The 25,969-nt window shown below is 45.0% G+C and overlaps 1 protein-coding gene across 3 annotated transcripts in view; it reads left to right on the forward strand.

The window, feature by feature from the left end:
• TRERF1 (transcriptional regulating factor 1) overlaps nucleotides 1-25,969 on the forward strand; it is a 753,074-nt gene that overhangs the window by 714,015 nt on the left and 13,090 nt on the right. For all 3 annotated transcript variants that reach the window (XM_085612831.1, XM_085612833.1, XM_085612832.1), the window contains one exon: nucleotides 12,856-13,064. In XM_085612831.1, coding sequence (XP_085468957.1) covers nucleotides 12,856-13,064 — 209 coding nt within the window. The remainder of the gene's footprint in view (nucleotides 1-12,855; nucleotides 13,065-25,969) is intronic.

A 25,969-nucleotide genomic window follows, 5' to 3' on the forward strand; every position in this document is an offset into this window, starting at 1 on the left:
TATTTGGGTTCAATTACGTTTTAATTGGTGACCTTCCCCACCGTGTATTGTGGACACGTAAGGGTGTACCTGTTTGAAGTATAACACAATTGTACTTTTCTGTGATACGTACCCTATGTATGTTTTCTCACCAGCCCTGAAGAAGTCTGGGGTTCTTGTGCCCCTTGACGAAACACGTGTTGGCTGGCTGGAATATCTGAACTCTCCATAAACAGAAAGACTGAATTTACCTCTTTGTCTTGTGGTCCCTCGCTTTCTTCAGTTGTTTTGTTATATGGATTTGTTTTGAAACAATATGCTATTACGCATTATACACTGAATTTAACGTGTGCACAGTTTGTGTTCGGCTCCCTGAACTGATTTGAACTGGAGTATACAAGGCGGGCATCAAATGTGCCCTTCAAGCAGTCTCAGTGGCACTGGCAAGCGCCCCCACCCTGCCCTAATACACTAAACCCTGTCTGGGAGGTGGCTGCACCTCCCTGTGACAGAATATCTATTGTTCTGCCTTCCCCTGCTCGAGCTTGGCTCAGCAGCAGGAGGACAGAAACTTGTCTGGTCGGCAGCCGCCCCTAGTTTGCTGTCTGCTTCTGGAAGACTGGTACCGGGAGCACTGAGGGCCTCCCGGAGGAGCTTTACAGTGCATGGAATCATACTTCCCACACCGTTGTAGTAATGTTACAATTCCTGTGCATGAGATGAGCGCAGCGCGTGCAGCCTTCTATGAGGCTCTTGCGTGCGATCATCTTGTGTGTCAACATATTTGTATTTGATATGTATTCCACGCTCCGCGCCGTTTATTGCTCAGTGGTTTTTCAAGCAACGTTTAGTTTCGTACTTGAATCCGCAGCAGCAGGACGCCGTGGTCGTGGGTGAATATTGTTTAAGAATAAACCCACTTTATCCTACTTCTGCCTGCTGAATCGTATTTAACATCTTGGCGACGATTGGACCTCTCACCCACCGACCATTTTCTGCATTTTCACGGAGTTTACATTCATCGGCCAGCATTTGCGCTCTGCTTTGCTTCTACGGAGATACGTGGCGGAGTCTTGCTTTGTTCCCGGACCCCTTTGGGAGGCTAGACGAGACGCACTGTACCTCACATCCGACGAGATGGCGTACGCTGATCTCCAACTTCACGTTTCAGGATTGGTCACGTATTCACCAGAGGAGCGCTGCATCACACCTAAACGAGATCGCGCATGTCGATCTCCAACGTTACGTCCTTGCTACACTTTGGGCATTTAAAGGAACAGTACCCATTTTTCTACATCAAGAACCTGCACGCGCTTACACGCGCTAATTATAACGGCAACGTCTCAAATAGGAAGTGTTTAACACAACCGGAGCCTTTATTGAACGTTGTCCATTCAACATTCGTGTATTGCAGCTTTCCCTCAGGTACTGTTAAACTTCATTACTTTTGCCACTACATTTAGCTCATTTTCAAGCACAAACTCATTATCTTAGGCACCTTATTTCTTTTTACTGTTTCACATTGTGCCTTTACAATTCATAATTTATTCTTCAAAGTTGCTTGGTTACATTGTGCTAATCTCAGACTTTGTCAACATGGCTTCATCTCAACAAATCACAGCCCCTCCTCCTTTTCTTCAGTCTCCTGGCAAACCTTGTGTCAAATGGCGTCAATGGATTAACATTTTTGACAATTATTTAGTAGCAATTGATGCTACAGGGTACCCACCTGTTCGTAAAGCAGCTATTTTATATAGTTGCATTGGTCTTGCAGCACAAAAAGTCTTTGACAATTTACCTCACATACCTCATTCAGGTTCTGGTGATTGGGACCCTTACAAAGAAGCCTTAGCTCATTTAACTAAACAATATGATGAGGAACCAAGCATTATGTTAGAACGCCACAATTTCTTTAAAAGAAAACAAAATATTGAGGAAACAGTAGAGGAATATATTGCAGAATTGAGAATATTGGCATCCACTTGTGAATTTGGTGCAAATACAGATTATGCAATCCGAGACCAGTTTGTTTTCAGATGTTTTTCGCACAAAATACAAGAAAGACTATTAAGTTGCAGAAACCCGACACTATCTGAAACCTCTGATATTGCTAAATCAACTGAATGTTCTATGGTCTCATCTTAAGCCATTCATGATGGACATTCTGTAAATTCACTTACTACTCAACCTGAAGCAACTGTTTCTGCTATCTCTACCTACAATTCTGGAAAAAAAATTCAAAGGAAAAATTTAATATGTTACAGATGTGGCTCAAAATCACATATTGGAAATTCTCCTCTTTGTCCAGCGATAGGCAAGAAATGTACTGTATGTAAAAAGAATTGGACACTTTCAAGGAGTATGCAGAAATTCAAGGAGACCAGTGAAAATCAACAGCATAGACGTAGCTGAGGATTTACAAACAATTTCAGAAAAACTCACTAATGTTGTTGTGACAATTGAATGTAATTCTATTAGTGATGTAGGTACTGCTAAAGGTCCCTGGTGTGATATTTTTATTGCAGATGTTCCATTTACAGCCATGGCTGATTCCGGATCTCCCATCACAATTCTTTCAGAGATCTCATTTGTAAACACTTGGCATGACTCCATATCACTCACTCCCACAGATGTCAACCCTACCCTAAGGCATTTGGGGAAACTGAAATTGACATGCTTGGATATTTTAAATCTAAGCTAATAAGCTTAGGACGTCATGTTTTCACAAAAACTTATGTTGCAATTAAAGACAGGGACATTGTCGGAAGGCAGGATCTTGCAAAGATGGGAATTTATCTTAAACCTGGCTCAGATAACCCTATTGTTCTTGGTGAATTACCAGAGGGGTATGTTACAGACGATACTGAGAGTATTGACATGTTAGCTATTAATACATCTTCATTTTCAGATCTTCCCACTGATGTCAATGAAATCATCAACCAGTTTCCTTTGGTTCTTATTGATAAAATTGGTACCATCTTGGGGTTTGAACATCAGATAAGACTCAAACCAGATGCCCAGCCTGTAGTACACAAAGTTAGACCTTTACCCGTCAGTGCCAGAGATGATCTTAAGAAGGTACTAGATAATCTTTGTTCTGAAAGCATCATTGTCCCTTGTGATTCATCCCAATGGGTTTCTCCCATCGTCGTTTGCAAAAAGAAATCAGGCGAGGTGAGACTCTGTGCTGACTTGCGCTCATTAAATAAGAACATCATCGTAGATTGTCACCCCCTTCCTAAAATCCATGACCTTTAAGCTGGTGTTGGAGGTTCCAAGTGCTTTTCTTTAATTGATCTACGATCTGCATACCACCAAATTCCCCTTAGTGTTGATTCTCAAGAACTCACCACTTTCATCACTCCCTTTGGGGCATTTAAATATCTCAGGCTCCCATTTGGACTCGCATCCGCTGCTAGCCTATTCCAAAAACTCATGGACTCGCTTTTCAAAAACATTTCTGGAGTCCAGGCATATCAGGACAATATTCTGGTCCACGCCAGCAGCCGTGAGGCACACAATTCCACCTTAGCCAAAGTATTGTCTATATTGTCTACCTCTGGAATGACCATTAGACATGAGAAATGTAAATTTGGTGTTCAAACTCTTGATTATTTGGGTCACACACTGTCCCAAGAAGGCATCAAACCTAATCACTAATCCAAGCGGTACGTGAAGCGTCACCTCCCAAAGATAGAGACGCTCTGCGTTCTTTTCTTGGCTTAGCTGAGTACTACACTCGCTTTGTACATGGTTATGCCCAGATCGTTGAACCCCTTCGAGCTTTACTTAGGAAAGGTGCAACATTCTTATGGAGTGATGACTTGCAAGACACTTTTAACCAGGTCAAGGTTATCATTGAGCATGCCCCTGCTCTCCAGCCATTTCAGGATGATTACAGATGTTTCTTAAATGTTGATGCTAGTTTGTCTTGCTTAGGAGCCGTTCAATGTCAGTGGGTGGGAAACAAGGAACACACAATCGCATTTGCCTCCAGGACATTACTACCTCCAGAAACACGTTATAGTACAATCAAAAAGGGAAGCACTTGCGTTTGTTTGGGCTATTCAGAAGTTTAGATCTTACATTTGGGGTTGAGAATTTGACATCTTCACTGACCATAAACCTTTGGTCTACATTCTTTCAGGCTCTGGTCCCAACAAGGCTTCTGCAAGACTAATATGTTTACTCTCCATCTTGCAAGAATACCATTTTGTAATCAAACACTTACCGGGAGGGTAGAACTTTAGAGCAGATTGCCTCTCCAGAATGTCTCTGGAAACTTTTCAGAATGAAAGTGATGGTAACATTTCTGATTGTGTGGTGGCAGTCATAGATGCGGTCATTGAATTCCCCTCCATTTCCGAGCATACATGGAAAGAAGAAAGTGACAAAGATCACAACCTCAACAAAGTTAAACTATTCATCGTGGAAGGTTGGCCAGCAACCAGAGCGCTTTCTGGTGACCTGAAGAAATTTGCTCATGTCGCTGATGAGTTGTCTATTGCTGATGAAATTATCATGCGTCATGATCTGTTTGTTCCTCCTGAGAATTTACGCAGGAGAATCATTCAGTTAGCACATCAAGGTCACCTTGGTATTTCTAAAACCTGTAAAAGAATCAAGGAGTTTTATTGGTGGCCTTCCATTGAAGCTCAAGTGAAATCCACCATTGAAACATGCTCAGAGTGCCTTTTATCTGATAAAAGATGGAAAACGTTACAAACGCCATTACATCCTGTACCCTTCTCATGCGGCCCCTGGGACAAAGTAGGTATTGATTTTTCTGGACCCTATGAATTATTGCCAACACACAACAAATTCTTACTTTTAATGGTTGATTATTTTTCTAAGTGGATGTTTTATTGGTTTTGTGATGGACCCCCTACTGAGAACACCATCAAGTTTTAAGAACATGTCTTTAAACTTGAAGGTTCTCCAAAATCTATTGTCACTGACAATGGTACGCACTTCTTATCTCAACGTATGTGTAAATTTTTAGAACGTCATGATATACAACACTTGAAAGTAGCTCTTTATTCCCCATCTTCAAAAGGTCTAGTTGAAAGAGGTAACAGACTTATCAAAGAAGGTATACAAACTGCCATTGCATCAAATCTAGATTTTGCTGAGTATTTGAAAGAAAAGGTGTGGTCTTACAACACCACTCCCCACTCCACCACTGGGGTTGCGCCCTTCACATTGCTGAGAGGTAGAATGGCACATTCTAAATTATTCCCTACATGGTTATCTAATAAATCTGAACGGAAAGTTGATTCATTGGATGTGATTAGAGCAAGAGTAAAGAACAATCAAGAAACCATGAAAAGTCAGTTTGACTTAAACAAACACTTAAGTGGAGATTCTTTGAAACCTGGTGATTGGGTTTTAATCAAAAAACCCAAGAAAGTGTTGAAAGGTTCTTCTAGATTCTCTTCTCCTGTTCAAGTTTGTAAAGTAACCAAAGGTTCAGCCTTCTTACTCAACAAAGGGTGGTGGAACAAAAGGGATCTAGTTTTAATTTCAAGTTCTCTACCTGACATCATTGTTAACCATTATGGTTCCAACGCAGGTCGTTCACAATCCTATAATTGGTTACAAGATGTGGTTCCTTCCAAATTTCAAAACGACAATACCTTGCTTACACCTGTTCCTTCTCTTATGAGTCATACACACTCACCAGTTACCCCCACAACTACATTACTAGGTAACAAAGGTGAAGTAATGTGTGAAAAAAGTTTTACTCGCACAAGGAGATTACCAGAGAAATTCAAAGATTATGTTCTGGAATAATGTGTTCTTTTTATTACTTTTTCAGATTCTGTAAAAGTTGCATTACATATTGTATTTATAAATGTAACTTGTTTTTCCTAATGATAGCTTATTGTTTTGATAGATATGTATTTTTCTCCTTTCATTTGTTAAGGGGGAAGCTGTTGTAGTGATGTTACAATTCCTGTGCATGAGATGAGTGCAGCGCGTGCAGCCTTCTACGAGGCTCTTGCGTGCGATCATCTTGTGTGTCAACATATTTGTATTTACTGCTCAGTGGGTTTTCAAGCAACGTTTAGTTTCGTGCTTGAATCCGCAGCAGCAGGATGCCGTGGTCGTGGGTGAATATTGTTTAAGAATAAACCCACTTTATCCTACTTCTGCCTACTGAATCGTATTTAACAACCGTTTACTGTGTGGAGGGATGATACCAACATGCTTGATACCAAACATGACAGAGTTCGTTACAGCCAGATTAGAGATGGTCATCGTGTAATGACGCATGACCACTCTATATGTCATATTGGCTAATGCACTTACAACCCGGGAGAATGGACTCCGAAGGTTGTAGGGGTGCCCAGCTCATAAAGGGGCAACCTCCCACTTAGGACCCAGCATTCTGCCTTCAGGATTGAAAGGCCTGCCTTAGGGGTGACTTGTAGGTTTGTAGACTTGTGTCCAATTTAGGGAAAAAGCACAGTGACTGGGGATCCTGATTAGCAGGATCCCAGTCAGACTAGTCAGAAAAACGTAATGACAACAAAAAAAAGTGAGGGCGGCCATGAAAGCAGATCCTACTTTCTTACAGGTGATAACTTCCAACATCTGTTTCACAAAGCTGTGACAGATCTATGTGGTCATAATAGGCAGTGATGATTGAAATGGTAGATGAAATGAGGCATATTCACAGGGTCATGTGTAGGAAGTAGCAATCACAGAAGAAATAACACAACCTCCTCAATATCAAATACCCCGGCTACCCTTATCCTAAGCACTGCTTGGTGTCTTTGAGCAGAGACAAATCATCTGCAATCAGCTCCTTGACGGGCAGCACCTTGAATCACTCAAGACCATTCCAAAACACCACAGGAGGGGTCAGGAGGGGGAATAATGAACAAAAAGGCTTACTTTTGAACCATACAGAAACACCACCTTACAATTATTCCTAGAAATCAAAACTAGACACAACTCAGTAACTCCTTTAACAAATTGCAGTAGCTCACCTCCCTATGCTTCATCTTATAATGACGTTCTTGATGTCCAGAATTTTCGTTTAACCCTTAAAGATGGTACATTGTTTTTCCTTACTGGACTGAAAATTAATTTTACCCAGGAAGAAATAGTTTAACCTTTTCTCTTGAGACGTATTGATTCTGCCATGCTCTATATGAGGGAAATGTGGCTATGTGTGAATTTGAGCGACCTGTCTCCTTGCATTGTGTTTATTCGATATTTTTGTGTTAGAAAGAGAAAATTTTGAATAGGATATCTATTGATCTTCTGCAGTAGATGTTTCTCTTCAAACCCACTTTGTGGGCACTTTCAACTCTTAAATCTCCTTTTTTCATCCATAAGATCTGACTAAACAAGGTATGTGCCAAATCTGTCCCTTCAAAGTCTTTTTGAATCTTAAGTGGCCTGGTATTGGCCATCCATGTCCTTATTGTCATAGTCCTCATTTTTGTCTTGTAGTGTGTCTAGGACTCAACGTCTGGGTATACCCGTCTTAATTAGGGTGACACACTGAAATATAAAAAAAAGATGGATGAAATGCTTCAATTAATCGCAGTCACTAGTCATAACTCGAGCCTCATACTAGTCATTCGTTTTTTTGCACAGCATGCCACCTCATGGTGTACAAAATAATGATGGATTGGAATGCTGCCTGAGTAATTACCAGTGGCTGAGATTAATTCAAGCATTCCATCCTTCACTTTTGTGTATACTTCAGAATCAGAAAAATCTTTATTTCGGTTCCTTTAAACCATAAAAGATGCAAACAATACATACAACACCTATTACAAATAGTGCATCAATACCATTTCAACAAATTGTGAATAAAAATGTAAAGGAAAGAGGCTTATAATGGCCTATCGCCCTGTGATTAAGAATACAAATGCAATTTTAAATATGTTAAAAAGGCATCAAGAATTTAAAAATGAGGATATCACGAGTTAGCAAACCCTATTACATCGTCCGTTTGATTGTTCTTCCATATGTAAGATAAAAGAGAAGAAAACACAATTCAATGGTAATTCCTAGCTAATACATTATAGCAATAAAAACTCCCTTATTCCCTTCAACATACACAGAATAAATTCATCAATAATTCCTCTAGAGTACTTGGTCAGGTTCACTATAACTTCAGTCCTGCTTTGGCCCTTACGAAGCTTACAGCTAGTAAGAATTTACCTATACTAAAAACAATTGCTTGAGCTGTATCAGTCTTTAATATTCTTTCTGCTTCTTTACTGGATCTTGCTCCTAGGTTTTTGCAAATGGGTATAATCCATTTTTCCCAGGCTTAACATATGCAGGACAAAAGAGTAAAACATGCAGATCATTTTCTTTAACTTTATCTGGGCATAAAATACACAAATCATTATCAGTTCCATCATAATTAACGGCCCAACGTGATGTAATTGTATTTATGTTCAGTACACCATATCTAAATTTCATGTATAAAGATTTTGCAAGTTGAGGACGCACTTCATCAAGAAAAGGCTCAAAATGTGCTATGTCCTTGAACAAAAGAAATCTAGTCGTTAGCGGTCCGTTAAATGAGCCATATAACACACTGCTTTGGATATATGCCCAGAAAGTAGATTTTAGCAATTTCTTAGAACCCGAAGACAGTGAGGTTGGGTCGACCCAAAACTGGGAGAGGCCCAACCTTCTAAGCCATAAAGAAAACATGTCTAAACCACAAAATGCATCTATTCTGATCCAACTCCATAACCTCCTCCAAACCAACCTTGCAATGTATTAGTTCTGGAGTTGACCATACCTTACCCAAAATGTAAGGGGTCTTAAAAAGGCATAGTGGTCAGATCGTTTTACATTCAATTCCAGGATAATTGGAGTTAATGGTGTTCGTACAGGGAGACTTAGGAGCATTCTATAAAATGTATTTTCCCCCACCTCAAAAATCATATTTCAGCCCTGTACAATGCTGCTGATTGTGCTTTGTATTTAAACACCTCCAGGGCTGGAGAGACTGCCTTAGAAAAACGTTTCCTATGCTTTTTCATTATGGGTAGAGAATTTTGGAGCAAAGCTATCTTACTTTTTTCCATTTGTAACTTCCATGACAGCTTTGTATCCAGGGATATACCCAAGTAGCTAAAACTCTGCACATACTCCAACTTTTGGCCATTCAAAACTATGTTTTTCCTAAAGGTTTTATGGGGATTTATGGCCACGTATTTGGTTTTACTGGAGTTAATTTGTAAACCTTTTGTGCTGCAATATGTGTAAATGGAGTCTATTAGGCTTTGCAATCCTTTTGGTGTCTGTGATATTAGTATGGTGTCGTCAGCGAATAAGAGCGCTGGCGCTAAAGCCCCCCCCCAGTTTTGGTGCATCATTCATACAACCATTCAAAAAATTGGGGATATCGTTTACGTACAGTGAAAATAGTGTTGGTGCCAGTACCCAACGCATCCTTGGCGTACACCCCTTCTTATAGAGATTGCTTCTGTAAGTTCGCCCCTCGGACTCCACCTTGCTTTTGCGTAATTGTCTTCGTGTAGTCTTATTATCTGCTCAAGTAAGTCACCAGGCACCCCTTGGCGTCACAGTGTATCCCATAATAAAGCACGTGGAATAAGGTCAAACGCTGCCTTTAAGTCTACAATGGCAACGTAAAGATGTCCTTTCCTTAATTTTACATATTTCCAACACAAGCACATGAACCTAAAAACCTGGTCCGTTGTATTTAATAAGCATTACAGCAGACCTTTTATTGTTTGGAACTCGTTAGAAACTCTGCTACTGTGTGCTGCGTCTTTCCATCTGTGGACCACTCTCTCATTGTGGGCAATTGGTCCTCAGATTAAGGTTTTGTACATGTGAATTTTCCATTGCATGCTTGACTTCCCACTGACTGGCCTTTGTGCCATTTGATCTTGAAAGTCACCTTCTCCCAGCTCAACAGTTTCTTAATTTGGCTGTTTTTTCTGGGTCCTCAACTGAACATTGAGGTGCTAGCCTCCAGAGGTATTAGCACCCTATGTGTTAGGGAAGTCTTATTGGGGGACGATGTTCTTCTTGGATTTGTTCTGTCCATGCTGGACTTCAGGATCCTCAAACCAGAGCCTACTGTCATTGCCCTCTGGCCATAACTTTTGCAGTTTCAACACTCCAAGGATTTTGTTCATTATTATTATCATTATTCTCCCTTGTGTCGTATTTGCTTGGAAACAGCCCTTTCCCACCACATGTGGTCTTTAATCAATCTGTGTGTCCCTGTGACTACTCCTACAGAAGTGGAGCAACAGGGCTTCCTTTCCCTCATTCATCATACCCAGAAAGAATTTGCTCCCCGCTGCTTCTGATTTTCTTTGTGCGAGATGGGAATGTGGAGAGCCCATGTGGCCATCACCCCCTTGTGTTCTGAACCTGCCTCCTCCATATTCTGGCAGCCAGCTGCCAACCTTCTCTTGAAGTGCCCACCACCACATACGGTTCATGGAACCAGTCTAATCCCGGTTGGTACACTGACCCAGGCTAAGCCTGTCTGTGGCTCCCTTGCATCGAGGCCTACAACCTCCACTGAGACATACCTCCACCTCTTCTCTCCTCGACATGCAGTTTAGTATCTGGAACTGGAATGTATCCCCAGTCTGCCTTTTTGGTTCCTCTTACTCCATTGTTGGTAGCAATCGGAGATATGGCAGGCCATATATTCTTTCAGACTAAGAGGACCTACCCACCCCCGCAGCCACGAAGAACTGCCTTTGACAACAGGGTACTTAAAGAATAAATTGCAGTACTCTGTTTCAGACCTTGCTCGTGTAACCCATTTCACTAATAATCGACACTTCTCCCACATGGTCCATTCCCTCATTTGATCTCACTTGTTCTTTAACCAAACATGAATATGCAGATGTAATGTTACGTTATGCAAATTAATACCCACATATAATCATTCTCCATGATAGAACACTGTATTTATTTGTCAAGTCACGGAAAATAAATATGGCCCAATAAAACATATTATTTGGAGCAAGTGCAGTAATAACCACAGTTTCGAACATTTGTTTCTGAAGGTGAAATCCTATATAGTTACCATATTAGTGGAGTTTCTTCTGGACGTCGTCCTCTTGACTTTGCTTCACATTAGGGGTCTTATTTAATAATTTTGAGCTCTGATTGGGCTTAAATACTTGTGTTTATATCTATTGCACATGAACAAAAGCATGCCATAACACATAAACCCAGATACGCTGAGTAAAATGCTGATTCTGCACATACAGCCTTGAAACACACCCTGCATGTGTATGCACTAGTAGATACTTTGAACAGTGAGCAAAGCATGTTATAACAAACAAATAAACATTTTAAAGGAACTTTAGATTTGCAAAATAACCTGCGTTCAAAAACACCATACCATCGAATCAAAACATTTCAGTTTCCTGTTGGTTCAAGCATAACTCCCCTTGTGCATTGCTCGTGACTTCACACATGATACCACAGCTTACCTCTTGAATGATCGAATCAGTGATATCACTGGTGACCTTACATATCGTTGTGTTACTGACATTACTGAAGCTCTTTTACACATCTGTTGACTGGAGGTGTTGCCAGAGCCTTACTTCAGTTTGCCTCAGCAAAGTGTGTCAAGGAAGACCAGGACAATTGACAGCTACCTTGGTGCCCTTAGGCAAGTCTGGGAGGGCTAATACGCACTTAGAACTGCCCTCAGTAACAAATACATAAATAACTCAAATCCCCCACGCTTGCCTATGGCAGGGGGTGGGCCAGACAACTCTCCCAGCTCTTGCGCAAGGCTGGATGAGCAACAGGACACTGGGCAGTTCGGAGCCCATATAAAAAATATTAAGAAGTTTAAATCCTTTCTCCATCCCCTTGGGCCAGGTGGGTGTGAGCCAAAGAAGCCTCCTGCCCTTAGTAAAGGAGTGACAGGGAGGTATACCACACTGGACAAGTCTCAGCTCCCTGGTTAAAAAATATAAAAGGGAGTGACATTGCCCCACGCTTTCCGAACTATGACTGGGAAGGCCATCCTACCTGTCTATACGGGAACTAATTGCTGGGCGTGACAAAAGGCCACACCCTGCTTTCTGAGCCTGCTGTGCATTGCCAAAGGTTGTGTGCAGCGTGTTTGGTAGCTACTGAGACTAGGTGCAAGGCAAGGGATAAGGCCACGCCGTGCTTTCTGAGCTTGCTGTGCATTGCCGAAGGTTGTGTGTAGCATGTTTGATACCTACTGAGACTAGGTGCAAGGCCTGTTCTAAAGCTGTACATCTGCTTTGGACACTGGTCATTAGCAAATGGACCTGACTAATGAATATTAATGAGGCATGTCACAATTTGTGGCCCCCTGTGCTTATGCAGTGATAGAGGTCTGCAAGGGACAGCAGAACTCCGTACCTGCACTAGCTTCCCCAGAACGGAAATATGTTTTATACCACTGTGTGTCCATTAAATGAACCAGTGCAGGCACTGGCTCTCTACAACACTACCCTGCTGGGGTTTGGTGTAGCACTTGTACAACAAACCCCACCGTGTAAAGGGACTTAGCTCAGACTTTGGGGTGGAGTCGTAATTCATGGCCTCAACCCAGTCTGGTTACTTCTGTGTATGTGCCTGTATTTGTTGGAGTGTATGTGTACACAGATGTCTGTAGGTATGTTGCTGTGTATGTGTGATAATGGACGTCAGTGTGTTCTGGCTCCCTCTGTCCCACACGTGTGGCCCCTCAGTCTGTTAGCAGAACCTCCCTGTTTCTAGTATTTAGTTTGTTTATGCTTAGTCTCTCCATGAGTTTATATTGTGCAGTAGGTCGGTGGAGAAAGTGCACGCTCCTTTTACGTGTCATTATGTATTCTAGTTAATTTCAGCTCTTTAATTCTGTTTCAGATATTCAGTTCCAGACAAGCTTTGAATGGCCATGCCCGAATACATGGGGGCACAAATCAGGTGCCAAAAACCTCTCCTGTCGCTTCTGCTGTGAAGCACAAACCAGCCCCACAGAGCGGGTACTACTCTGTCAAAAGCTCCCCGGCGCACAGCACCACCAGTGGGGAGACCGACCCCACCACCATCTTTCCATGCAAAGAATGCTGCAAGTAAGACAAAGCATCGCTCTTTGAAAAAATCTAATTAAAAGTATATTTGCGTGTGTGGCTAATTTCCTGTGTACTGTTTAGGCTCTGAAAAACAATATTATCTGTCATAAAACACAAAGCAACAATATGTATATTTGTAACAGTCAGATGTTTTCCAGCAAGGAGCTAGACAGACTTCTCCAACAAATAGCTCGTGAACTACTAGCACCTCTCCAGCTATTTGTAAGTAGCTTTCGTGTGTGCAGCACAGCACACTAAAGTACAGCCTTTTGATTGGTTAACTTTTTATACACATACCAAAATTGAAATGTATGTACTCCAGACGAAAATGTGTGTATTCTCAGAACTCATAAGCTTATGTTTGGAGACAAATGGCTGGATTTCCTAAATATTTTTATAGCTGAAATTTATTAAGTGCATGGCTGCCTCTGAGGGGGCGTCCCAGCACTAGCGGTACTGAGATGTGCTGGGGGATTCGTCCACGCCGTAAAACAGAGCGTAGTTATCAAACAGGTATGTTTTCAGCAATTTACGGAAGATAAGTTCAGAGGGTGAGAAGTGCGGTTAGGAATTCCAGAGTTTGGCAGTCAGGTAGGAAAAGGAGTGTCCACCTTTCCTTGTCTTGTTGACCCTTGGGGCACATAAAAGGTTTTGCTCGTTGGACCCGAGTGTTCTCGGCTGATGATAGGGAATCCATCTCTTCCTCAGATAGCCAGGGCCTTTATGTTCACATGCTCTATAGGAGAGTGCTAGGGCTTTAAATTTAATGCGGCAAGCAGTGGGCAGACAATGGCGGTTGTGCATGGAGGCCGTGACAGAGGCGCAAGCAGGTAACACCAGGATAAATCATGTGACTTTTGGGAGACTTATTACTAATATTATATTGGCGCTATGAACGTTGCAGCTACCCTGCTTGATGCATTGAGGTGATTACTACTGGTAATCGAGCATAAGGCGGGTACTAATGTAATCTTATCTGATGTAGTCACTAATAACAACATTAATATGATTAGGAGCTCAGGATGACTTTCATTGAAAAACAGTCACTCTTATTACAGAGAGGATTGGGGACCCCTGATCTAGAGACAGCAACTTAAAGTTTGTTTCTTTTATATAGTTTTGCAGTTGTACTTCAGCCTAATTTGGGGCGGCATATAGCGCTTCATCATACTCGGAGAAGACATTGTTTCTACTAAGTTGTTTATGATACTCAGTTTAGTACATTAGAGGTCGACATCGGTCTCCCTGTAGCCAATTGTATCAGTCGTCCCGGCATCACATGTGCCTTTAATGAAGACTTCAATAGTAGAGCTAAAAAACACAGAGTTGCTCATTGTTGGATCTAGCCTTCACTGTATGGTCACCCCCAAACGTTTTGCCTTCCTCCTATTTTTCACTGAAATAGTTTTTGCTGGCCTTAGGACTCTTGCACTATACCATTTATAACCAGTGCTAAAGTGCTTGTGCTCACTCCTCTAAACATGGTAAGAGGACTTATAAATCTCTAGTAAAATGGCACTACATGTGTCTAGAGCATGTAAATTAAATGCTACTAGGTGGCCTACAGCACTGATTGTGCCCCCCCACTTAAGTAGCCCTGCTATTACAGAGCCTGTGTGTGCAGTTTTAAACTTTCATTTCGACTTGGAAAAATAAACCTTTTGCAAGGCCAGAACCTTCCTTTATAATGCAGATAGGTCACCCCTAGGGTAGGCCCTGGACAACTCACAGGGCATGGTGCAATGTATTTAAAAAGTTGGAAGTGTAATTTTAAGTTTACACGTCCTAGTAGTGAAAAACTAGGTTTTTCACTACCTCAAGGCCTATCTCTCCCATAGGATAACATTGAAGTGGCCCTATTACATTTTCTAAGTGTATTTTCCAAATTGGAAGAGATAACTGTTTCATGTTTGGTGTCTCTGGCATCCTAATTTAAAAGCCACAATTAGGGTGAAGTTTGATTCTAAATTACAATTCTTAAAATGCTACTTTTAGAAAGTTGCATTTACTCGCCTTAACCATTTGGTGCCTGCAGCCTATCTCTGGTCACATGACTGGATGTAGTTGGCAGTCAGGATTTTTGTATTCCTCCTAGGCAGCCACACACAATGGGAGCGTAGGTGTGACTGGATGGCCATCACTGGCAGGATCAGAGGGAGGAACTGGGTCCATCCTCACACCTGAATAGGCTATGTCCTGTTTCCACGCAAAGGACCTAACAATGCCTGCCTTGTCACTTCAGCGAGCTTTGAACCAGGGCAGGAGAGGCAGGGAATTCCATGCACTTCAAAGCCACTGTCAATAAGCTTCTCCCACCTTCCTGGACACCAGTGTATAAAAGAAGGACCTCAGAAACCAACTCTTCAGTACACTTCTGGACTTGTGAATACTCTTCCAAGAAGAAGGACTGCTACTCTGCTGGACTGCTACTCTGAATGAGCTGCTGCCTTGCTGTGCTGACCTACTGCCTGCTCCCCTCTTGCATGGGGAAGAAGTGGACCTGCATCTCCTCTTGAATCCAGGATCCCAGGGTAACTCGAAGGGCTAGTCTGCTGGTCTCCTGATCTGAGCCTCAGTGACATGAAAGGCTCCCCACCAGCTACTGGTCCCATCTTCAGCGAGGTCCTGGACCCTTGGTGAGGCTCTTGAGATCTTTAATTCATGCTTTTGGGCTCTTTGTGACTGCGAACATGTCCGTTCGCACTTAAACTGTGCCGCTCGCACCAAAAATCAGTGTGAGCTGCCGCCAGCCCTTCACTGTGCCCAGCAAGCTTTGATCACCGCAGACGACTGCAAACGCAAAGTATCAGCCCACACGTCTGCTCCTCACGCCAGGGCTCACACCCAAGTCTACCATTAACCCAATTTCTAACACTCATAGTCAGGATGAACCACTTACAGAAAATGTACCATTATCACTAAAGTTTACCAGTTTCAATTTTAAGTCTGATTTATATGCTCTTGACACCAACCCTCAATAAGATGAGGGTGGTAATAGTAAGACAACTTGCCTCACACTGACCCAAATTACTTTTACAAAATGCATGTCGATTAGACACTTCACTTGAAGTAGATTTTTAGCAACCCTATTGCAATCACAAAAGAGGACTGTGTGTCTTTTGCCACAGTAGTAAAATAATGGTTGATACTTTAGGTATACCTTTGGCTGCAACAGAAGTTATATCAAACCTGTTGACAGAAATATTACACTCCACTTTTCTTTCAATTGCTCCGCTACTGCATTTCAATCCCTTCTTGGAAGCAATGAAATGGTCAAATTATATACCAGCAGTTCATAGATAATTAGCTTGTAAGTATGAAACCTAATGTTATTCAGTTCTTAGAGACAGAGGGCCTTATTTACAAGCCCCTTGCACTGCCGGTGCGTCACGTTTTGAGACACACCGGTGGCACATATAAATAAAAAATGGGGGATATCGAGGTCAGAAAACAGAGGACTCGCCCTCCTGTGCGTAATATTACAAACAAAAAGAGTCCGTCTGTGCTGTTTGGGCTACCTTTCCGCTTTTATTCTCTAGTTAGAAAACAGAAAGATTTCTTTAAATAACCCTCACCCACCAAGATTTCCCTTGGTGGCATGCTTCATCATAGGGTTCTTCTCATCACGCTGCAGAACGGGGCATGCTGCGACCAACGGGGACATGGGAGCACTTTTAGCCTTATACTATGGAGAGTTAGGTGGTATAAGAGTGGGAGGGTCTTATCTAGAGTTAAAAAATACCTGGCTAAGGAGGTACAAATATATTATTGAGACCTCTTGCTGGTATAGTTAAAAAAGGGGAAATTGAAAGGCATACGTTTGTGTGTCCACCTCAAGGTCTACACGTTTCAAGCCATTACCCCAAGGCTTTTCATCAGGACCACAACGATGATCCCTGTTACCACTCCTAGGTGTGTGACTCAATCTCAGTCCCCTTATTAAATATCAAGGCAAAATTTACACACAATACAATACCCAATCGGTAGTGCGTTCTTTCTAGATCTGGAAAGATTTGAGAGAAAGGTTATTCTGTCACAAAAAGTAAATATTTTTTTAACACATCACCATTTGTGGAAACTCGTGATATATTTTTTCTCTTATTCTCATGCTATTCATCTTTAGATTTATCGTGTTTTAAGAGACTTTGTTTGTGACATCCCTAATCAGGAAAGTGATTCTTAAGTGAGACAAACAGGACAAAACAAAACAGTAAACATAAATCTGAAAGTGACACGTTAGTGATAGATTCCTTACCTTAAAATATCCCCAGGCGTCAGACTGGATCCGGAAAGCTGGCGTCGTATGCGCCGAGATGACGTCACGGAGACTACTTAGGCACCACTCATGCGCGCTGACGTCAGTTCTTTCTTTTTCCACGCCAGCAAGCGCAGATCTGGTTAGAGCACGTACCCTAGTCACTTTTTGACTAAGTTTTGAGACTTTTTGTCTTTCATTTTTGAGTCTTTGACTCCTGGTGCCACATAGGGATGCCTGGGTTTAAAACCTGTGGGGCCTTTCACCGTGCGATGTCGGTGGCCGGCCCCCATGGCGTTTGTCTCTCATGACTGGAGAGCGACCATGACTCCCGGTCATGTTCCGACTGTCTGGCCATGGCTCCGAAGACCTTACGGGAGCGGTCCCGTAAGCTGCTGGAGGCCCGGCAGTCATCTCCACGCCGTTCGAGGTCCAGGGGTCGATCGAGGGATCGACCGCGGAGCCATCATCATCGCTCCTCGGGGTCGAAGTCATCACACTGGAATCAGGTAAGAGACGTCATAAGAAGAAGTCGAAGAAGCGTTTTCGCTCTCCGACGTCCACCCGTCGGTCTCCGGAAGTGAACGAGGGGGCCGGGGGTACCCCCCGTCTGCTGCTCCTTTGGAGCGTGTGAGTCCCGCGGCCTACCCACCTTATCCGGGTCCGTAGGCGACTCCTGCCCAGGTGCAAGCTTTCCTTGCTGCCAAGGACAGCCTTTTCAGGCCTAGGGTTCCCGCCAGCGCACCTTCGGGCCCCGCGGTCCCAGCCGAGGGCCCTCCCTTGCCGCCGGCTGCACTGCCGGCACCGCTGGCGGCTCCGGCTCCGCAAGGTCCTCCGCTGGCGGCTCCGGCACCGCAAGGTCCTCTGCCAGCAGCCCGGCGCTGCATGCGGCTCCATTCCCGGCGCTGCAGTGGGTTCGGTTTGTTCCACCACCGCCCTTGACTGGTTTCCCGGACAATTTTGTCCCAAATTGTGACACGTAGCCGGACCCTTTTTATTCCCCTGTCCCTGCCCCGCCGCCGAAGCCTGTTCCACGGGCAGTGGAGGACGGGGACGACTGGGAGGGGTCTGAGGACCCTCTCGCACTGCAGTGCGGGTCGGAACAGGAATGGACAGAAGAGTTGGAGGATGCAGGTGGCCTTGACCTCTCCTCTGAACATGGATTTTTTTCTCCTCCTGCTGTGGCTATGGAGGAGGGCTCCACATACAATGTGGTGCTCCATAGAGCGGCTGAGGCCCTTGACCTGCCTACGGTGACCCTCAAAACTAATCTCCTCACTGAAGTACTTCCGCCGGCGGCAAGCTCTATGGAGCCCCTGCTAACATTCAATGAGGCATTAACTGACGTATTGATGGGCACCTGGTCTAGACCAGCAACGGGGGTTCCCATGGATAAAAACGTAGCCAGGCGTCATCGCCCGGCCCCCGGTGACCCTGCTTTTTTGACAACCCACCCAACGCCGGAGAGCCTGGTCATCCAGGCCTCCACTTCCCAAAGCGCATTTCCAACCGCCCGCCGGAAAAGGTATCCAAGAAGCTGGAACAGTTCGGCAAGAAACTGTTTTTATCTGCCAGCTTAGGGCTGCGGTCGGTGAACACCGCATGCCTCTTGGGCCGCTATTCCCACGCAGTGTGGGACACGGTTGCGCAGGTGCTGCCTCAGTGTCCGGAGGAGGTTCGGACAGTGCTTTCCCAAGCTGTTGCTGAGGGGAAAGATGCAGCAAAGTCGCCATCCGGTGTGGACTGGACACTGCGGACTCACTGGGTAGGGCGATTTCCACAACAGTGGCCCTCCGTCCCACACCTGGTTGCGGTCCACTGGGTTTTCAGGGTATGTTCAAAGTTCTCTTATGGACATGCCCTTTGATGGTACTCGCCTGTTTGGCGATAAGGCAGATAGTGCGCTGGAGCGTTTTAAGGACTCCTGGGCTACGGCCAAGTCCTTGGGTCTCTCCACCACGCGCCCAGCCACGTCTGCTTTTCGTTCCTTTTGTGGCCACGGAAGGAGTGCCCCGACACGTTCGTTCAGCCAGAAGCCTGCGCAGAACCAACCTCAGCGCGGGCGCGGACGTGGTTCACGCTGCGGTGGGACAGAGAGCCAGCGTGCGAGTCAGTCCACCTCCACTCCCGCGGCATCCGCCTCAAAGCCTTCCTAGTTCGAGCTTTGGGGCAAACCCCACACCGGTGGGTGGCAGGATTCGCCATCACCTCCTCCACTGGTGTTCTGTTACCTCGGACAGGTGGGTGTTGCAAATCGTCCGAAGGCGCTACTCCCTCCCCTTCGAGTCTGCCCCTCCAGCCATGCCACCTCAGTGCCATCGAGCGCGTTCCTGGGCCAGAAGTAGGACGTGGTTGTTATTCCCACTACTTTCTGGTCGCCAAGAAGGAGAAAGGGGGCCTGCGTCCCTTTGGGACCTCAGGAACGTCAACCGCTTCCTCCAGAAGAAGTTCAAGATGGTGACTGGCTCAGGTCTTGGCTGCCCTCGACCCTGGAGACTGGATGGTAGCGTTGGACTTGCAGGACGCATATTTTCATATCCCCGTCCTGCCGGCCCACCGGTGTTACCTGCGGTTCACGGTAGGCCAAGAGCATTTTCAGTTTGCCGTGCTCCCCTACGGCCTTACCAGTGCCCCTCGGATGTTCACGAAAGTGATGGCGGTGGTCGCAGCTCATCTGCGCAGATCAGGGGTTCCAGTCTTCCCCTATCTCGACGACTGGCTGTTGAAGGCGGGCTCGGCCCAGGCAGTCATCTCCCACCTCCAGACTATGGCCAACCTCCTGCATTTGCTGGGGTTTTCCATCAACGTGCCGAAGTCGCTCCTGAGCCCTTCTCAGAAGCTACTCTTCATCGGAGCGGTTCTGGATTCGACGCAGTTTCGGGTTTATCCTCCCGAGCAGCGAGTCCGGGATATTCAGGATATGATTCCGACCTTTCAGCCTCTATCCTGGGTTTCGGTAAGGATGACCCTCCGGCTCCTGGGCCTAATGGCCTCCTGCATCCTGCTAGTGCAACATGCCAGATGGCATATGTGGGCTCTGCAGTGGGACCTGAAGTTCCAGTGGGCACAGCATCGGGGCAACCTGTCCCATCATGTCCAGATCTCAGAGGGCACTGCATGACAATTGCAGTGGTGGCTCATGAATCGCGATTGGGTCAAGGGCAGATCCCTCTCCCTTCCCTAACCGGAGCATACAGTGGTGACGGATGTGTCCCTCCTGGGATGAGGCGGCCACTTGGGAGAGGCGGAGATCAGAGGCCGCTGGTCTCAGGCGGAGTCCCGGCTCCATATCAACCTTTTGGAGCTTCGGGCGATCCGGCTTGTACTGAAAGCATTCCTTCCCTCTGTCCGGGGAAGTGTAGTGCAGGTGTTCACGGACAACACTACCGCCATGTGGTACTGCAACAAACAGGGCGGGGTGGGGTTGTGGACCCTCTGTCAGGAGGAGGTCTCTTCACCTCTGGACATGGCAGGAACATCAAGGCATCACCTTGGTGGTTCAACACCTGGCAGGTTCTCTGAATGCCAGGGCGGACGAACTCAGCCGCCCGTGCATGATGGATCACGAATGGTGTCTGAACTTGGACGTGGTGCAAGGTCTCGTTCTGCAGTGGGGAGAGCCTTGGTTAGATCTATTCGCCACCGAAGAGAACGCGCAGTGTCATCAGTTGCGCGTTGGAATTTCCAAGGCGGCACTCGCTCGGCGACGCTTTTCGTAGCGAGTGGGGCTGCGGTCTGTTGTACGCCTTTCCGCCTATACCACTTCTACCCAGAGTGCTGAAGAAGATTCGGCGCGACTGGGCCCAAGTCATCCTTGTGGCTCCGGATTGGGCACGAAGATACTGGTATCCTGAGCTACTCAGCATGGCGATCGATCCCCCTATCCGACTGCCTCTTCGGGAGAGTCTTCTGTTGTAGCAGCAGGGGACAGTCCTCCACCTGAACCTATCCAGCCTCCACCTCCATGCGTGGAGATTGAACGGTGACAGTTGACAGCTTTTGACCTTCCTCCCGAATTCTGTGATGTCATTCTGGCAGCCGGGCGTCCGTCCACTAAAACGGTATACACCTGCAGGTGGAACACATTTTTGGCATGGTGCACAGCAAAGGCTGTGGACCCCCTTTCTGCCCCTCTTTCAGAGGTCCTTTTGTTCCTTCTCTCTTTGGCCCAGCAGGGCTCTGCTCTGGGCACTATCAAGGGTTATCTTTCGGCCATCTCTGCCTTTCTACGGCTTCCAGATCAGCCGTCTCTTTTTAAGTCCCCAACTGTCCCTTACGTCTTTTCACTCTCATGGCGGCTTTCCTAGTAGCTATCACCTCTGCCAGAAGAGTGAGTGAGCTCCAGGCGCTCTCTTCTAAACCTCCTTTTCTTTTGGTTCATCTGGACAAGGTGGTTTTAAGGACTCGTCCTTCTTTCTTGCCGAAGGTTATCACGCCCTTCCACATCGGGCAGACCATCACTTTGCCCACCTTCTTTCTGCATCCACATCCTTCAAAAGAGGAAGAGAGGCTCCACCGTCTGGACCCAAAACGTGCGCTCTCGTCCTATCTAAAGCACACACAACACTTCCGGGTGGATGACCAGCTTTTTGTTGGCTACGGGGGTGCCAAAAAAGGCCGGGCCGTGCACAAACGAACCATCTCTCAGTGGGTCGTTCTGTGCATCAAAGCATGTTACTCGTTGGCTAAGAAGGAGCCTCCTGTGGGACTGCGTGCCCATTCTACCAGGGCAACAGCAGCCACTACTGCCTTGGGATGAGGCGTTCCCTTGCAGGACATTTGTCAGGCAGCTACGTGTGCCTCGCTGCACACGTTTACCAAGAATTATTGCCTTGACAGTCAAGTCCGGAGGGACGGCTTCTTTGGCCGTTCTGTCCTCCGTGACTTTCTGGTGTAATCTTGTTCGCAGACCCACCACCGGGGTTGGTATTGCTGGGGTATCTATTCTAAGGTAAGGAATCTATCACTAAGGTGTCTCTTTCAGATGCACAAGTTACTACTTATGTAATGATATATCTGTAAGAGACATTAGTTAGTGATAGATTTCTTACCCCCCCACCCATCTTCCCCGCTCTGCGGCCTGATTTCTAGGGTTAAGGTCATCCTTTTCAGGGCCCTAGTTTCATTGTACCAATGGTCAGTTTCTTGCATGGCTCTGCGCTCCTGGTGCGGAAAGTCGTGTACAGAACTGACGTCAGTGCACATGGGTGACGCCTAATTAGTCTCCATGATGTCATCTCGGCGCATACGACGCCAGCGACGGAAGCGGAGCCTCACGAAGCCACCTTCCGACGTGCAGGGGTACTGCTGACGAAAATTTTCCAGATCCAGTCTGACGCCTGGGAATATTCTAAGGTAAGGAATCTATCACTAACTAATGTCTCTTACAGATATATAATTACACAAGTAGTAACTTGTGCATCACATCCAGTTGCTGATGCCTGCATCTGTATGCTATGATAAAGATTAATGCTTTCTAGTCCGTAATAAACACTGGGCTTGAAGTTAAACAAAATGAAATTAAAATAAAATAAAACCCTACTATACACCAGGGCTGATTTATGCTCCGTGTCGAACTCGGTGTTCGTAGAGTTAATAAGTAAAGAAAGTGTGTTTATCTGCTATCGATTCAGGTGCGGTTTGCTGACGATAACCATATGGATATCGTCAAAAGAGTTAGGCGAAATCAGCGGAGTGCAAATAATTTGAACCCACATTTGTAATGCCAAAATTTGGCCTCATGAGCTCAAACGGGGGCAGGGACGCTTGTCATACACTGGAAAGTAAAAGTAGAAGTAAAGGGGATCAGTGGTGAAAAAAGAGATTAATACCTCAATCTGTTGGTGAGGGTATTGGCTGTACCGTACTTACTTCATCAAAGCTACTCCATTGCCAGTGGAAAATAGCCTACCCGCGGCTAAGATGGTGGCGCAACCTGCTGCCCCATATTTACAAAGACACATAAAGCTACCCTGCGTGGCTTATCGTGTCCTTGTAAATATGGACCCTTTACACTTTCCATCAAAGGGACGTGCCATGGGTGTTCCCAGGCAACACCCATGGCTTCTGCCGTATTTCCAGATTTAAAAGAAATTGTAAACCTGGAAATGCGTCAGAATGCTACACCTCCCCAGGGGAGGCGCAACAAGAAGAAATGTTTTCACCTCTTGAGATTTATTTTTGTGCAGGAAGGTGCCCCATCCTGTACAAAAACAATCATCCCCATGACGCAGGCACAATGGTGCCTGCATTGACGCTTGGCAGCTAATTGTGCGCCAGTGCAGGGGAGAGCAAAGGGATCCGTCACAGCATTGTAGATGTGACGCATCCCTTTGCTTCAGAATTAATGCAGCGCAGCCAAATGGCTTGCTGCACCGGGCTCAGTTAATTCCTTATAAATAAGGCCCAGAGACTCTAAGAAAATGTTTTTCTCTCCAGGAAGTCTAGTACTGCATATGACAAACTCCTCACGCTTGCTTTCAAAATCCAACAATGAATTATGGAAAATGGCAGCTTTAGTTACTAACAGCCTTTTGACACTTATGCAAGCTCCTTTCACCTAATCAGTGAAAGATGGCAAGGAGGCTTATAAACACATCCTCATACAGGACTAGACATGCCAGATACAGTTTCAGGATCCATGAACACGATGGTGGTGATCAGAAGACATGCTTGGATGACCGCTGCTGGCTTCCACGCAAACATGATTGATAGAACGTTTGATGGAGAGAAGCTATTGGTGAAAAGCAGAAAAAGGCCACACCACTTTTATTGGGACTACCTTCTTTTTCTAGGCATTTCCTCCAGCAGTGCTGCAGATTTCATGGGTACCACAGAATCCAATATTGCAGGCCAAGAAAGCCCTTTTAGCGATCTCTTCAGCAGCCCTACAAGTTGTTTCGAAAGTACAGAGGTAGGAGCAGTCCCGGATACTGAAAGTACCAACAACTGCAGACTTCCTCTTTGTCTTCTACTCGTCTTTCACTTTTTTCTCAAACGTTTAATGTTTCCCAGTGGGATGACTAGTCGTGATTTACTGAACAAATGGAGTAGAATAACGACAGAGCAGCAGGTCCTGCATCTGATACAATACGGTCATGCCTTGCATGTTGTTGGTAAACTGCCACTTGTTCCTGTTTCCCCAACACACCCCACCAGACGCCCAAACCATCTTGATGAAAACAACGTTAATGTTGGATAAAGGTGCAAGAGGTCCATCGTAAGAACAGGATTAGGTTGGTACTTTAGGTATTTCCTGGTGGCCAGGGAGGAGGTGAGCTATACCTACATTAGATTTGCAATACCTGAACACGTTTTTTGAAGCAAGATAAGTTAAATATGTTGGATTTGCATGATGCATAATTTCATATATACGAGTTTTCCTGGGACTGCAGGAAGTGGTAACAAACATTTTCAGTTTTCTGTACTCCTGTGTTTTTTAAAGACTCCACTTCAGCCAGTTTGTGGAGGTGGGTTTTGCACACCTGCACAAGGGCAGAGTGCTTGCATACATTTATGTAGACTGACCCAGGGCGACTAAAACTACCTCTTCAAGATTTGTGGAGAGCCCCTTACAGATTTTTACCAAATGACTTAATGATACGTATTTGTTCATCAGTGTTCAAATATTTCCGCTGGTGCCAACCAGTCGTATTTCTTAGGCACTATATTAGATACAACCATGGTGAAAGCATTCCTACCATGCAGAGAGAAAAGGACATTTTGGAAATTGTCTGAATGTTTCAATCAGCAACAACTCTGGGCATGTCTCATACATCTGGGATTGATGGATAAGGCATTAGCCTTCTCCCACATGCCAGACTGTGAATGAGATCACATCAGTGATGCTTAAACAGGTAATGGAACTAATTCAGTGGGTCTTTGTTGGAAAAGATGATGGTGACTTTGTAGTGGAGACGGAGTTCTATGTACACACATTGCTATGTTAGCATAAGCGCCTTAGATGTAAAACGCCATCTTGCCACTTTGCTGCTTTTGCACACGACACTGCAGGTAGCTGTTATTACAAGAAAAACGTCCTTGCTTGCTTTTTCCTCACATGAGAACGGTCTGTTGTTCACATCCCTAGACGTGCACTGCGACCTTAGTCTGAACACTGTGTGCAGAAGCTGTCAAGGTCAAATAAGAATGTATGCTTTTGAATTCAGGTTGATCGGCCCACACTCTAGCCATAACACGCACACAGCTGCAAATATCTGAAACTCGGGTGCCTTTAATATTGCATTTGCATGCATGATTCACCTTTCCAGACACAAAGAGCAGAGCTGATCCTGTGATGTGATTCACCTAAGCTGATATTTACGGTATGGGGTTCCCCATTCAAGCCTAGAGGCCTTCTATTAGTTTCATAGAACTAGTTTACTAGCGAAGGGAGGGTGGTTGTTTTCCACTATCATTTGTAATATGATTTCTCCCTTCATTTTCTATGGTATTGTAAAAATGCTGATGGTTTTGTTTTTAATCATTTGTCTGCTTATGTTGGCCAAAGTACTGCACCTTAGAGCACGTAGGTAAAAATAAACATTTTAAACTTTACCGTGTCTCTGATTACTCTTGTTGTGGACTGATATGAGAATAATAACTAAATAACTCTAAGTCGCTTTTTCTGGGTTGTCTAATCATTGGTAGC

This window comes from Triturus cristatus, chromosome 6, assembly GCF_964204655.1.
Source record: "Triturus cristatus chromosome 6, aTriCri1.1, whole genome shotgun sequence".
Lineage (NCBI taxonomy): Eukaryota > Metazoa > Chordata > Amphibia > Caudata > Salamandridae > Triturus > Triturus cristatus.